The 15,000-nt window shown below is 40.6% G+C and overlaps 1 protein-coding gene and 1 pseudogene across 1 annotated transcript; both read left to right on the forward strand.

Moving 5' to 3' along the window:
• The first annotated feature begins 3,900 nt into the window (after positions 1 to 3,900).
• On the forward strand, positions 3,901 to 6,274 carry LOC124375774 (tubulin alpha chain-like). Its single transcript, XM_046834393.1, has 4 exons — positions 3,901 to 4,060; positions 4,153 to 4,372; positions 4,478 to 4,626; positions 5,236 to 6,274. Exons 1-4 carry the CDS (start codon positions 4,058 to 4,060, stop codon positions 6,211 to 6,213), a joined length of 1,350 nt encoding a protein of 449 aa, XP_046690349.1. The 5' UTR covers positions 3,901 to 4,057; the 3' UTR covers positions 6,214 to 6,274.
• A 2,795-nt stretch (positions 6,275 to 9,069) lies between these two features.
• Positions 9,070 to 12,573, forward strand: LOC124375775 (annotated as a pseudogene).
• The last annotated feature ends 2,427 nt before the right edge of the window (positions 12,574 to 15,000 follow it).

The raw sequence follows: 15,000 nt of genomic DNA on the forward strand, positions 1-15,000 counted from the left end.
AGACCATGAACATTGGCGGTTTAAACTGTTCTATCATGTTGTGAATGGAAAGAGAAATGGTGTAGGGGTGATTCTGAAGGAAGAGTACAGTAAGAGTGTAGTAGAGGTGAAGTAAGTTTCTGATAGGGTGATGATCGTGAAGCTGAAGGGGTGATGATAAATGTCATTAGTGCCTATGCTCCACAAGTCGACTGTGAGATGGAGGAGAAGGAAAAATTCTGGAGTGAGTTAGTGGTAGAAGGTGTACATAGAAAAGAAAGATTGGTGATTGGGGCAGACTTTAATGGGCATGTAGGTGAAGGGAACAGAAGTGATGAGATGATAGTAGGTATGGTCTCAAGGAGAGGAATGTGGAAGGGCAGATGGTGGTAGATTTTGCTAAAAGGATGGAAATGGCAGTGGTGAACACTTATTTTAAGAAGAAGGAGGATCATAGGGAGACGTATAAGAGTACAGGAAGGTGCACACAGGTGGACTATGTTCTATGTAGAAGATGCAACCTGAAGGAGATTGGAGACTGTAAGGTGTTGGCAGGGGACAGTGTAGCTAAACAGCATCAGATGGTGGTCTGTAGAATGGTTTTGGAGGTGAAGAAGAAGAGGAGGAGAGTGAGGACTGAAAAAAGAATAAGAGGGTGGAAACTGAAGGAGGAAGACTGTAGTGAGAGATTCAGGGAAGAGGTCAGACAGGGGCTCAGTGGTGGTAAAGAGGTGCTGGGTGATTGGGCAACTACTGCAGAAGTGATGAGGGAAACAGCTAAAAAGGTACTTGGTGTGACATCTGGAAATAGAAAGGAAGACAAAGAGACGTGGTGGTGGAATGAGGAAGTGCAGGAGAGCGTAAGGAGAAAGAGGATGGAGAAACAGAATTAGCATCGACAGAGTGATGAGCAAAGTAGGCAGGAGTACAAGGAGATGCGGCAGCAGGTAAAGAGGGATATAAGGAGCTGTATGAGAAGTTGGACACTAAGGAAGGAGAAAAGGATTTATAGCGATTGGCCAGGCAGAGGGACAGAGCTGGGAAGTATGTGCTGTTAGAGCAATAAAGGATGGAGATGGAAATGTGTTGACTAGTGAGGAGAGTGTATTTAAGATGGAGGGAGAATTTGGACCAGCTGATGAACGAGGAAAAAGAGAAAGAGAGAAGGTTGGATGGTGTGGAGATGGTGAAGCAGGAAGTAAATAGGATTAGTAAGGAGGAAGTGAGAGCAGCGATTAAGAGGATCAACAGTGGAAAGTCCATAGGACCAGATGACATACCAGTAGAAGCATGGAGATGTTTAGTAGAGATGTAGTTTAAAGTAAAGTTTATAGGACTGTGGTGAGACCTGCAATGTTGTATGGTTTAGAGACAGTGGCATTGAGTAAAAGACAGGAGGTGGAGCAGGAGGTAGCAGAGCTGAAGATGTTGAGGTTTTCGTTGGGAGTGATGACGATGGACAGGATTAGAAATGAGTTTATTAGATTGACAGCGCATGTAGGAAATTTTGAAGACAAGGTGAGGGAGGTGAGATTGAGATTGTTTGGACATGTGCAGAGGGGGGGACATGGGGTATATCAGTAGGAGAATGCTGCAGTAGGAGGTTGTTGCTTCTGTTTCTTTCTTGTGTTTCCTGTGATCCAGTTTCAGAAGAGGCTCCTTCTGGGACGACGACCTGCAAACTGACTTGTTGCAGTGTGTGGCGTTTGGTCTGAGCACTGACATGCAGACCTTCTGCTTCTGCAAACTCTAAATCAATGCTGCAGCACTCATGCATCTGGTTTTTGAAGCAGCTTCTGCACCTGACGCACAGCACGAGGTCTCAACTTCTTTAATGGACCCTTGTGAAGTCTGTTCCGAGTGGAACCCATCTTGGAAAACCTCTGTATGAACCTGACCACTGTACTGTAACTGATTTTCTTACAGCCTCGGCATCTTTGTGGAGAGCAACAACTCCTCAGAGAGTCTTTACCATGAGGTGCATGTTGAACATCCAGTGGTCAGTATGAGAGAATTGGTCTCAAAGCACCAAATTTTAACTGCTCAAATACAAGATACACAAATTTGTATGGTCCTGACAAGCAGATAAAAACATGAACATGATGAATAGGACATATTTACGTAGTCATCACTGAGGGTGTACTCATTTTTGCCGCCAGTTATTTAGACAATAATGTCTGTATTGTGTTATTTTTAGGACAGTAAATCTGTACTGCTACACAAACTGCACATTACTGCTCAAAAATAAATACAAATTTAATTTCTGTAGTATTGTATCTTTTCCTCCCACCAGCAGCTACATCCTCAGCATTCTTCTACTGATATACCCAATCCCATCTGTCACCTTGTCTCTAAAACGTCCTACCGGCTCCTAATAACCTCATTCTTGTGTCCATCCTCGTCACTCCCCATAAAAATCAAAGCATGATTTTGAACTTTTAAACATTTTGAATTTGTTATGATTGCCGCTTGGTGTATCTACTTAGCACCAACATACAGTTCAGCATCAGTTCAACAGCAAGAGAAGATTTTGAGAGGTGATAAAAGATGAAATGATAAAAGAAACCTGTGACTTAAACTATGGGCTTCACCAAACACCAATCATTGTTTGACTCATTAATATAATTCTATTAATAGATCGGTGTGCTGAGAGTAATATTGGAGTCTTTTCACATAAACTGAGTCGATTAAGCAATGATGATATTAGGAACATTATAGCCTTAATAAATTATAGTACTTTGGATACTTAAGTAGATTTGAAAACAAATACTTTTGTACTTTTATTTAAAAGGGACACTTTTACTGTTGTCACATCTCTACTTTTATGTAAGTACATGGTACTTTGTCCACTGAAACATCCCTGTTCACTTTTGCAGATACCCTCTGTGATCACAAATCACTCCTGCTACTCTTCTCCACCCACTCCACCCTGCCTGCACGCTTTTCTTTAATTCTTACACACTCTCTTATTTTGCACTGTTGACCTTCACCACCTCTACTCCTTGCAACTGGAACACATACACACACACTCTTTTACTCTCTCTGCTCTTAAATTCTGTAAAGCTAATCTGAGACAATGTCCGTTGTGAAAAGCGTTATGGAAATAAACTTGACTGCATAACACATTATATTATTATATTAATGATTACCAATCAAATGATTAATTAGTTAGAAACTAGTTGCTATGAATGCAGGCGCATTCAGTCGTCTTCTTATGAACGACTTGTTTGTCATTGAGTCCGTGTTGCTGAAGCAATGTAGCCCTTCCTTACCAAACACCAAGTAACTAAGATAGGAATCAAACTATTAAACATTAAACTCCTGGTTACTTTAAAACTAACCTTCATCTGGGAGATCACAAGCAAATGTATGTGAATATTTGATCTGTTAACTGGTTGCAAACTTGTCTTCAGTCAATAAAACCTTGATTAGTAAAGATTGCACCCAAAAAATTACATGACATTTCATATATAGAAAGTACACCATTATATTGACCATATATCTTAAAGGTGTATTAAGCAAATCCTTATTCACCAACCATTACCAAGACCCACTTACACATTCTGTGCATGTACCTCCACCACCTAGAACCTACAGAATGATGGTCCGTATATTAGAATATCAATCAAATAGATTATAAAACCCATTACTATGAGGCTTATTAACACAGTTTCCAGACCAGTAGCCAATTTTTCTTTTTTTTCAATCATAAAACTTTTTCCCTGAGGTTATGGCCAGGTTATTTTCATGACCTACATATTTAGCAGGTTGTTAGTACAAATAAGGAAATGACAAATAGACTATAGGGAAGTGATAGGTCAGTAGTTACGGCTCTGGGTTACTGATTGCAAGGTCGAGGGTTCAAGACCACGCCCCCTAAGATTGCAGACACCTGTTATAATGTTCAGCTCAGGTGGTTATGGGGGCAGAATTGTTAGGGTAATCAGTTAGTTTGCTGCTGTGCCACTATAAAGAGTCAGCTTTATTGAGTTCTTTTGTATTTGTTGTGGATTTTTTTTTACTTTGTAGTTCAAAGAAGGATCTTGTGGATAGTATATATTTTACTCTTTTGTTTAAAATGGTAATCTTACAAACTCTATTACAAATGCACTTCATTTTTATGTCTCGATCAGGAATCTGATTTGACTGGTGTGTTATGTATTGTATCTACAGAGGGAGTGTATCTCAGTGCACATTGGTCAAGCAGGAGTCCAGATGGGAAATTCCTGCTGGGAGTTGTACTGTCTGGAGCATGGCATCCAGCCTGATGGGATGATCACTTCTGGCAGCACAAGCTTGGCTGATTCATCTTTTGGTACTTTCTTCAGTGACACCGGTGCTGGAAAATATGTTCCACGAGCTGTTTTTATTGATTTGGAACCAACAGTTGTAGGTAAAGTGTTCCCATAAATGTTCATTTTATTCTGTGGTACCATGATGTCCTATAAACAAGGAATGTTTTGGATTTTAATGCATTGTTTTAATTGCTTGCTTCCAGATGAGATCCGGAATGGACAATATCGTCAGCTTTACCACCCAGAACAGCTAATCAGTGGTAAAGAGGATGCAGCGAATAACTACGCCCGGGGCCACTACACCATTGGCAAGGAGATTGTAGACTCTGTTCTTGACCGCATGAGGAAAATGGTAAGTATTACAGAAGGTTGTTTGCTTGGATGTGGCCATGCACAACTAGGGTTGCCAAGTGGTGGAAGATATCTGAAAACTTTCCAGGGGAATTTGGGAAATATTCCAAGTTGGAGACTTGCAATGTATTATTGGCAATTTATGGAAATTGATTAGTGATTTGGGAGAATTTTAAATGAATGTTTGTTTGGTCCTAAACTGACCTGCATGCAAACAATACACATTTTTGATGGCTTTAATTGTTGGTATAATTTTGTTGCACAAAGTTTTTAAAAATTTGTGTAAATATTTGCCTAGTTGGTTTTTTTTTTTTGGCCTCAATAACCCTGTGTGCACTTTTGTATGTTGCTCTTAACAAAGGAGTCTGCTAAATGCTGTAACTGCAAATGAGATTCAACTAAATACCCCTTAATTCCCATGAAAAGTTCTGTCTTAAATTCCTGGAATTTTGCAACCCTATGCATAATTTCAATTTTCTTAAAAGCAGAAGTGCACCATTGTGATTTAGTTTTCACTGTTCTTTTCTTGTGCAACTCCCTGTATTTCTTTTCTTTGATACCATGTGACCTCTCAGGCCAGGTTCCCTTATATTGTTTTTATCCTCTGTAGGCTGACCAGTGTACAGGTCTGCAAGGATTTCTGATCTTCCACAGCTTTGGTGGTGGCACTGGATCTGGTTTCACGTCTCTGTTGATGGAGCGCCTATCTGTTGACTACGGCAAAAAATCCAAGCTGGAGTTCTCGGTCTACCCTGCTCCCCAGGTTTCCACTGCAGTGGTAGAGCCCTACAATTCGATCTTAACCACTCACACCACCCTCGAGCACTCTGATTGTTCCTTCATGGTAGACAACGAGGCCATCTTTGACATTTGCAAGCGCAATCTGGATATAGACCGTCCGTCCTACAACAACCTGAACAGACTGATTGCACAGATTGTTTCTTCAATCACTGCTTCTTTACGATTTGATGGCGCTCTAAATGTAGATCTCACTGAGTTCCAGACCAATTTGGTTCCGTATCCTCGTATCCATTTCCCATTGGTTACCTACGCCCCGATTATATCTGCTGAGAAAGCCTATCATGAGCAGCTGTCTGTGGCTGAGATCTCGAACGCTTGCTTCGAGCCAGCCAACCAGATGGTGAAATGTGACCCTCGTCGGGGCAAATACATGGCCTGTTGCTTGCTCTATCGTGGCGACGTGGTACCTAAAGATGTCAATGCTGCTATCGCCAGCATCAAGACCCGTCGCTCGATCCAGTTTGTGGACTGGTGTCCCACCGGCTTTAAGGTGGGAATCAACTACCAGCCCCCCACTGTAGTACCTGGTGGAGATCTGGCCAAGGTCCAGAGGGCTGTATGCATGCTGAGTAACACTACGGCAATTGCTGAAGCCTGGAGTCGCTTGGACCACAAGTTTGACCTGATGTACGCCAAGCGGGCATTTGTTCATTGGTATGTTGGGGAGGGAATGGAAGAAGGGGAGTTCTCAGAGGCCAGAGAAGACATGGCTGCTCTGGAGAAGGATTATGAAGAGGTTGGAGCAGATTCAGCTGAAGATGGTGAGGATGTAGATGAGGAGTACTAGAATTGTTCTGTTGTAATGAATGTTTTTCGTACAATGTTGAATAAATAAAAATCAGCATGTAGCTTTTGTGTACTTGACTTAATTCAGATGATTGGGGTAGTGTATATTCAAAATGTAAAGTGTATATACTCATGTTGCTTTGAAAGATGTGATGGAGAGCTAAGCTTTAATCAATCAAAATGGCCCACGTGGGTTAACAACTCATGAATATGAAACCAACCTTTATGCCCCTAACTAAAGAACCAGTGTACAACCATGAAGAGCCAAGATGAACCACAATATAAACTTTAAGCAATAAACCTTTTTTTTTTTTTTTTTTTTTTTTTTATAAAAGTTCAGAAATGCTAATCTAGAGGTCACACCCAGTATGACTACTGATTATAAAAAAAAAAAGATGGATGATGAAAGGAGCTGCAATAGGGTCTTATATTTGGGGCTACAATTCCTGACAATGGCTTCGCTATACCTTGGCTAACATTCTACAAATCACTGACTTATGAACTGTTTCTTAAAAACTTGCCAACACCACAGTCTGACTTAATTTACATCCTCATTTAACTATTGTCGATTGTATGGTTATCCTGAGAAAATAAGGCATCAGGAAACAATTTTAACAATTAGTGTGAAAAGTAGTCAGTCTAAATTGTATTTATTTTATTTTTTTCACTGAGAAATGGATACACTTCAGGCCAGCGAAATAAAGAATTGCACGCCGACAACATGATGGTTGCATATGTTTCCATTTAACTTCTCGCTAGTCTGTGTAGAATCCAGGTTCTGGTTGGGTTTTTATTTATTTTTTTTAATCCTACTAAAGTTTGGTTGTACCAATTTACAGCATTTGGAAGACACTTTAATCCAGAGTGATTTTCAGTTATCTTATTCATATAACTAAGCAGTTAAGGGTTAAAGGTCTTGCTCAGGGGCCTAGCAGTTTTAGCTCAGTGATGGTCAGATATGGCTTTCTGATCTAAAGTCCAACATCTAAACCACTGAGCTACCCCTTCTCCAAACATATTTGCTAGGTGCTGTTCAGGGGAGGTTGTACAGTAGCTCAGTGTTTTAAGGCATTTAACTCTGGATCAGAAAGTTACAAGTTTAAATCCCAGCCCCACAAATCTGTCAGGCTGGGCCATTGAGCAAGACCCCTAAACCCTCAACTGCTCAGTTGTAAGTTGCTCTGAATAAGAGCATCTGCCAAATGCCATAGATGTTTTATATTCCTTTTCAGATGTCTGAGAAGCAGCTATATTTCAAATGCATTGGTGTGTTTGATAATATCTACAAGAAAAAATGAGTCTAGATTTATTTCTATTCAATTCATTCAATTTTATTTGTATTGCACTTTTAACAATGAACATTGTCTCAAAGCAGCTTTAGAGGAACCAGACTCAAGAGGGAACCCATCCTCATCTGGGTTGCACCGAATGTCCATTAATAGCAGATATACGATGTTGTGGGGTGCAGTGATGGTGATCAAAAGAGAACTGTATTCCTGAGTCAGTGTAGGAGACTGTTGACATTAACTGCAGTCCAAATCCATCCTCAAAGCTCCCGTTCTTACTCCGGAATTTCATGGAACCACCCAATGCGTTGATGAAAAACCGTCCCAAGCTGCACAGCCTCCAGTCGAAGAGAACACCATCCAGAGGCAGGCCTGGACGAAGTGGGAAGATCCACGGAGGGGAGAGGGGCAGGAACAATGGTCACTGGAGCCTCAGGAGCAAGTTTAACTCGACCGAGAGAGAGAAGAGGGTGACCGGAGGAGAAGGATATGGATTATTAAGTGTCCTTATTGTTGTATGAAAGTTAATGTCACTGTGCAGCTTGGACTCCGGCAAGACTCGCTATGGCAGCATAACTAAAAGGGAGAACCAGAAGGTAATACAGACATGAGGGATCTGTGTCACTTTGTAGCTTAAATTTCTATGACCCATAGTTCCCAACCTCTCAGATGTGTTCGGACCAAACATCCGGTTAGCTATTTAAAATGCTTTATTTAGAGTCGAAACAAGTTTAATTTGGGGGTATCGTTAATTTCAAATATGCAAGTCACCTCATCAGTTAACTGTTGAATAATCAGGAACTAATGATACATGCTAATTTTGTATTTTTTCAACATTGTACAAAAAGCATCTATTACAAACAAGTCTAGTACTCTTCATCGACATCTTCCTGTTTGTCTTTAACAGATTCTGCTCCTCATCATTTTCTGAAGTGAACCTTTTAATGTGAAATATTTGTAACTCTTAATTTTCTATGTATTTCAACATCCTATCTAAAGATGAATCCCAAATGGCTTCCTGTTGTACATATAGGGCACTGCATAGGTTATATCATATTGAAAGCTGTGTTACAGATTTTTCTCAGTTGCTTTGGAGCATTTCTTAAATCATCATTAATATTTGCAAACCAGTAAATGCATTTCTCAAAACAATTATTATAAACAGCACCGCACAATGGATTCCTTGCAAAAGCCTGTAAATTCATCTCTCAAAAGTAAGTATTCGTGTCAATGAGCATCTAATACCATCAGAATAACAAGTCCTTTTGTCATTATTCACAAAAGATGTTGACATGCTGTATGACGGCACACAGTTTCAGTGTTTCCTGATTGTAACCCAAACTATAGTTTACGTGATTGAAAATGCACAAGGCTGAATGTCTTCTGTATTTCATTTCTGATCTGCTCCAAAGCAACTGAGAAAAACTGTAAAAGTAGTTTGGATTTTGCTGTAGGGAGGAGAATTCCTATGCACCTACATCCGGTCTTAATTAAAAGACCTCACCCCTAAGATTGAAGTCACCTGCGAGTTCAGCTCAGGTGGTTAAGTGTTAGAAGGAGAAGCACTAATTCTCATGTGTATCTGTATAGTTTTAGAGAGCTTGCATTTACTGTTTTGTCACTTTGTAGCTTAAAGAAACTTCTTTCTGTTTTGATTTTTCACTTTGGCATTGAATAAAATGGTAATCTTATGCTTCAATAATTATTATATATATAAAAATAAAAAAAAAACTACCAATAATCCAAGTATAAATGTTCTCAGATGTTTGACTAAATGTCGTGTATCTCAGTGCACATTGATCAAGCAGGAGTCCAGATGGGAAATTCCTGCTGGGAGTTGTACTGTCTGGAGCATGGCATCCAGCCTGAAGGTATGATCATTTCTGGCAGCACCAATTCGGCTGATTATACTTTTGGCACGTTAATAAGAATGGAGCTGGAAAATACGTTCCACAGGCTGTTTTTATTGACCTGGAGCCAGCAGTTGTAAGTAAATGAAATCTTGATGAATTGTTTTCTTTGAATGCACCTTGAGCCATTTTCTGTGATCCAGTTTGATTTCATGATGTTTCTGTGAGAAATCAAAATCCTTGTCCAATATTTCTGGGTCTTTATACTCTACTGTTGCAGCCAGTTTTGTAACTGATGGATTATTGTGACTGCTCGTTTCTAGATGAGATCAGGAATGGATAATATCTTCAACTTTACCACCCAGAGCAGCTAATCAGTGGTAAAGAGAATAACTACGCCTGGGGCCATTACACCATTAGCAAGGAGATTGGAGACTCGGTTCTTGACCGCAAAACTACGTATTCAGCCTCCACATCATGTCGTCACTTGTGCACATCATAAATGCAGTTTTTTGTTTTGAACAAATTGCGAATGCTTTGGTACATTTATTTAATGGATTGTGTACAACTGTCACTGCTTCCCACATTTTCAATTATGTTGATCAAAATATACTAGTTCTCACCTAAATAGTCTTAACCCCTAAAACATCAAGGCATCAGTTCATTTAATGCTAAATGATTAAACCAATTACTGTAATCTGTTGAGCTTAAATTTCTATCAAAATTTTAATAGACACATGTCCAAACCATCTCATTCGGGCCTTACTCACCTTGTCTCCAAAACGTCCTACATGTGCTGTCCCTCTTATAAAGTAATTTCTAACCTTGTCCATAGTCTTCACTCCCAACGAAAACCTCAACATCTTCAGCTCTGCTACCTCCAGATCCACCTTCTGTCTTTTACTCAATGCCACTGTCTCTAAACCATACAACATCACAGGTCTCACCACTGTCCTATACACTTTCCCTTTTACTCTCACAGATACTCTTCTATCACAAATCACTCCTGCTATCACTCTTCTCCACCCACTCCACCCTGCCTGCACTCTTTCCTTCACTTCTCTAACACACTCTCCATTACTTTGCACTGTTGACCCCAGGTACCTGGACTCCTCCACCTTCTCCATCTCTTCTCCCTGCAACCGCACCCCTCCACTGCCCTCCCTCTCATTCACACACTCTGTCTTACTCCTACTGACTTTCATTCCCCTTTTTTCCAGCGCACATCTCCACCTGTCCAGGCTCTTCTCAACCTGCTCTCTATTCTCACCACAAATCAAAATATCATTTGCAAACATCATAGTCTACGGAGAATCCTTAATGCAGTCCTACCTCTAATTTTCCTCATTCATCAGCTCTTTAAAATACTCCCTCCACCTTCTCAACAAATTTCCATCTTCATCCTTTATTGCCCTAACTTGCAGCAAATCCTTCCCTGCTCAGTTTCTCTCTTCTCCTTCCTTGTTGTCCAACTTCTCATACAGCTCCTAATATGCCTTTTCCTTTGCTTTTGCCACATCCTATTTTATGAGTTGCTCAGTAGCTCCTGGTTCCATAATCTCAAATGACTGTAAAAGACTGTAGAAAGAACATTACTTATAATCTTATACTCCAGTACTCATGTTAGTTCTCACTCTTCAGTGTTCTTTATTGTTTATAAGACTATAAATCACACCATTGATGTCACCCTAATGAGGATGGATTCCCTTTTGAGTCTGGTTCCTCTCAAGGTTTCTTCCTCATAACAGCTAAGGGATTTTTTCCTTGCCACAGTCACCATGGCTGCTCATCAGGAATAAATAAACATCACTCTCCTTAACTATTAACTATCTGTTTTGAGACAATGTCTGTTGTGAAAAGCGCAATAGAAATAACCTTGACTTGACTTAACATCCCTCTTCACCTGCTGCCGCATCTTCTTGTACACCTGCCAATTTTTTTTTTATCTCTCTTTTTTTCACCAACCTCTCTCATTGTGCTTTCCTGTTTTTTCTTATTCCACCACTACCAAATCTCATTGTCTTCCTGTCTTTATCAGTCTCCCTCATCACTTCTGCAGTAGTTGCCCAATCATCCAGCACCTCTTCTTGCATGTAATCCATTGGGTTGTGCTGTTTGTACAAATTGTTTCAAAAAATGCACTTACTGGTTTGCAAATATTCAGATTCATTTGAGAAATGCTCCAAAGCAACTAAAAACTGTAATTGTCAATGCTGCTTTATTCCAGCCTAGTAATAAGCACACTTGATACTGTAGTTGATTGGAAACCAAGATCCTACTAAATAATGGGATTCTGAGTGACTCCTGTTTGCTTGAAATGACTACTTGGCAGCCATTTTTTTTTATGTTTTCCCTTGATACCATGTGACCTCTCAGGCCAGGTTCCCTTATGATCTTTTTATCCTCTGTAGGCTGACCAGTGTACAGGTCTGCAAGGATTCCTGATCTTCCACAGCTTTGGTGGTGGCACTGGATCTGGTTTCACGTCTCTGTTGATGGAGCGCCTATCTGTCGACTACGGCAAAAAATCCAAGCTGGAGTTTTCGGTCTACCCTGCTCCCCAGGTTTTCACTGCAGTGGTAGAGCCCTACATTTCGATCTTAACCACTCACACCACCCTCAAGCACTCTGATTGTTCCTTCATGGCAAACATCGAGGCCATCTTTGACATTTGCAAGCGCAGTCTGGATATAGACCGTCCGTCCTACAACAACCTGAAAAGACTGATCGCACAGATTGTTTCTTCAATCACTGCTTCTTTATGATTTGTTGGCGCTCTAAATGTAGATCTCGCTGAGTTCCAGACTAATTTGGTTCTGTATCCATTTCCCATTGGTTACCTACGTCCCGATTATATCTGCTGAGAAAGCCTATCATGTGCAGCTGAGATCTCAAACGCTTGCTTTGACGCTTGCCACAAATACATGGCCTGTTGCTTGCTCTATCGTGGAGACGTGGTACCTAATAGTATCAAGACCCGTCGCTCGATCCAGTTCGTGGACTGGTGTCCCACCAGCTTTAAGGTGGGAATCAACTACCAGCCCCCCACTGTAGTACCTGGTGGAGATCTGGCCAAGGTTCAGAGTGCTGTATGCATGCTGAGTAACACTACGGCAATTGCAGAAGCCTGGAGCGGCATTTGTTCACTGGTATGTTGGGAAAGGAATGGATGAAGGCGAGTTCTCCGAGGACAGAGAAGACATGGCTGCCCTGGAGAAGGATTAGTAGATTCAGCTGAAGACGGTGAGGAAGATGTAGATGAGGAGTACTAGAATTGTTCTCCAATTGATTGAGGTTGTGTGTACAGTATATTTAAAATGTTTGGGACCCCATAAAATGAACTTTCACCATTTAGTGTGTAAAATTTGACATGTGGAAACTGTTACGTTTGTGCCACTTTATCATAAGCGACTTACAATTATATGATTTTGTACTAATTAACAAATGATGTGGTTCTAAAATTTCCAATCACTTCAACTATGCTTCGGACCATCTCACATGAACTCCTGCCCTTCATCTCCACAATAATCAATGGGTCCTTAACATCTGGCCATGTGCCAACTACCTTCAAGCAAGCATCATTTCCATCTTGAAGAAACCTGCTCTGGATCCATCAGACATCAACAACTACAGATCAGTATTGATTCTCTCCTTTCTTTCTAAAACTCTGGAATGCACAGTTTTTAACCATCTGTCTGTCTCTCACACAACAACCTCCATGATACAAACCAGTCTGGATTCAAAGCAGCACATTCCACAGAGACCGCCCTTTCGGCTGTTTCTGAGAAACTGCATGCTGCTCGATCAGCCAAGCTGTCATCTATACTTATCCTCCTTGACCTTTCAGCAGCATTCGACAGTCAACCACAAGACTCTCTAGTCTACCCTCAGGAGCCTTGGTATCCATAGAGCAGCATGGAAATGGTTTTCTTTCCTACTGGGAAGGTCGCTCATACCAGGTAACATGGAACAGCTGCATGAATCTGCCACACCACCCCACTGCTGGGCTCCCTTCACTGGCTTCCAGTATCTGCACATATCAGATTCAAAACACTGATGCTTGCATACAAGGCCAAAAATGGACCAGCACCATCTTACCACTGCATCACGCTGTCTGAGATCCTCCATCACCTTCTCTCAGAATGAGAGGAAAGTATACTTCAAGGCTCTTCTCTGTCCTGTCACCCAGGTGGTGGAATGAACTTCCCCTAGATGTCAGAACAGCAGAGTCCCTGTCTATCTTAAAGCGATGGATGAAGACCCACCTCTTTCTGAAAGACTTAAATTAGCACCTTCCAAATTGCTTTGTAATCACCACCACCCATCTTTGACCAATGCGCAATCTTGTATGGGGGCCAGTCCAGGACTGTTATTTAAGGTGCATAAAACAGCGTGTGGTGGTGAAGTTTCTTGTGAACGAAGGTGTAAAACCTGTGGCCATCTACAGAAGACTTCCAGCACAGTACGCTGATGAGATGCTCAGCCGCAGTAAGACATTTGAATGGTGTAATTTAAAAGATGGCCGTACGTCCGTCAATGATTATCCCGGTCATGGCGTTCTCTGATGACGAAGGGAAGCAGGCTGCCCTACATTTTTGTTTTTGTAAGAAAAGTCAACCTCATTTGCAATTCTAATGTTTGAGTTTACTGAATCAACAATACAACCAACAAGATTTGTCATAATCTAATCTAGTCATGTAGGGTTATCGAATATCATATTCCTCTATTAAATCTATTCGCATTTATGATTACACCAAGGTCTTGAAATGTAGCATTTGGTTTCTCAGAAACACTAAACTCCAGCCTGAAGGCTTTCTAAAGTAACTGAGGTTTTTTTTTTTCCTGCTGTGTAAAATGATTTTTGTGTTTAAAAAGATTTAATCAGGATCTGGGCCTCAAATCAGGTTAGCAGATCAAGTGGAACCACTGAGGCATACATTCATCAGACATGTAGTGTCTTAACAGACCTTCCAACATTTTCCTGAGTTTTGGTTTGTGGTCCTTCCCCCTCTTTTTAATCCTGAGTCATTGGTGATGACGTAAGCCATTCGTTGTTAAACATTTCTCAGAAGTACCCACTATGAGCTGGAAAGGTCAAATTAATTGGTCAGTAGACACGGTTTAATGTCTAATCCAGCCACATCACTGAAGCCTTTTTGTCTTTTGAAGGAACCCTGTACTATAGTCAAGAACTGTGCCATACAATCGGAGAATTTACGTGTGCAACTGGTATATCGTTCTTATCCGTGGTTGTCGGAAAATGGGAAGAAATGTAAAAAGGAAAAATCTTTATAAATCATCTTTAAATGTAAGTCAGACTGAAATATTACCTTGAATATGATCATTATTGTTAAAACAATGTATTTAGATGTAGTTCTAATAGTTCTTTTATTAAATGCCACTTCGACTTGACAAAATGTAAACCTGCAGAGCTGAGATCCCAAAACTGCTAAATATTACGTGTACATTTCTGTTTATTCGACTGGAAACTGCAGAGGTCACACTATCAAAATGATTTATGGCATTCTGCTCTGAGCTTCAGCATCGGTTTAAAGTCTCCATATGGATTTTTACTAGTAGCTCTCTGTAATGCACAGACATTAAGCTATGTGATGTCATTTTTCCGAAGTTTTTGAAAGAGATTGGATTAGA

This window comes from Silurus meridionalis, chromosome 22, assembly GCF_014805685.1.
Source record: "Silurus meridionalis isolate SWU-2019-XX chromosome 22, ASM1480568v1, whole genome shotgun sequence".
NCBI lineage: Eukaryota > Metazoa > Chordata > Actinopteri > Siluriformes > Siluridae > Silurus > Silurus meridionalis.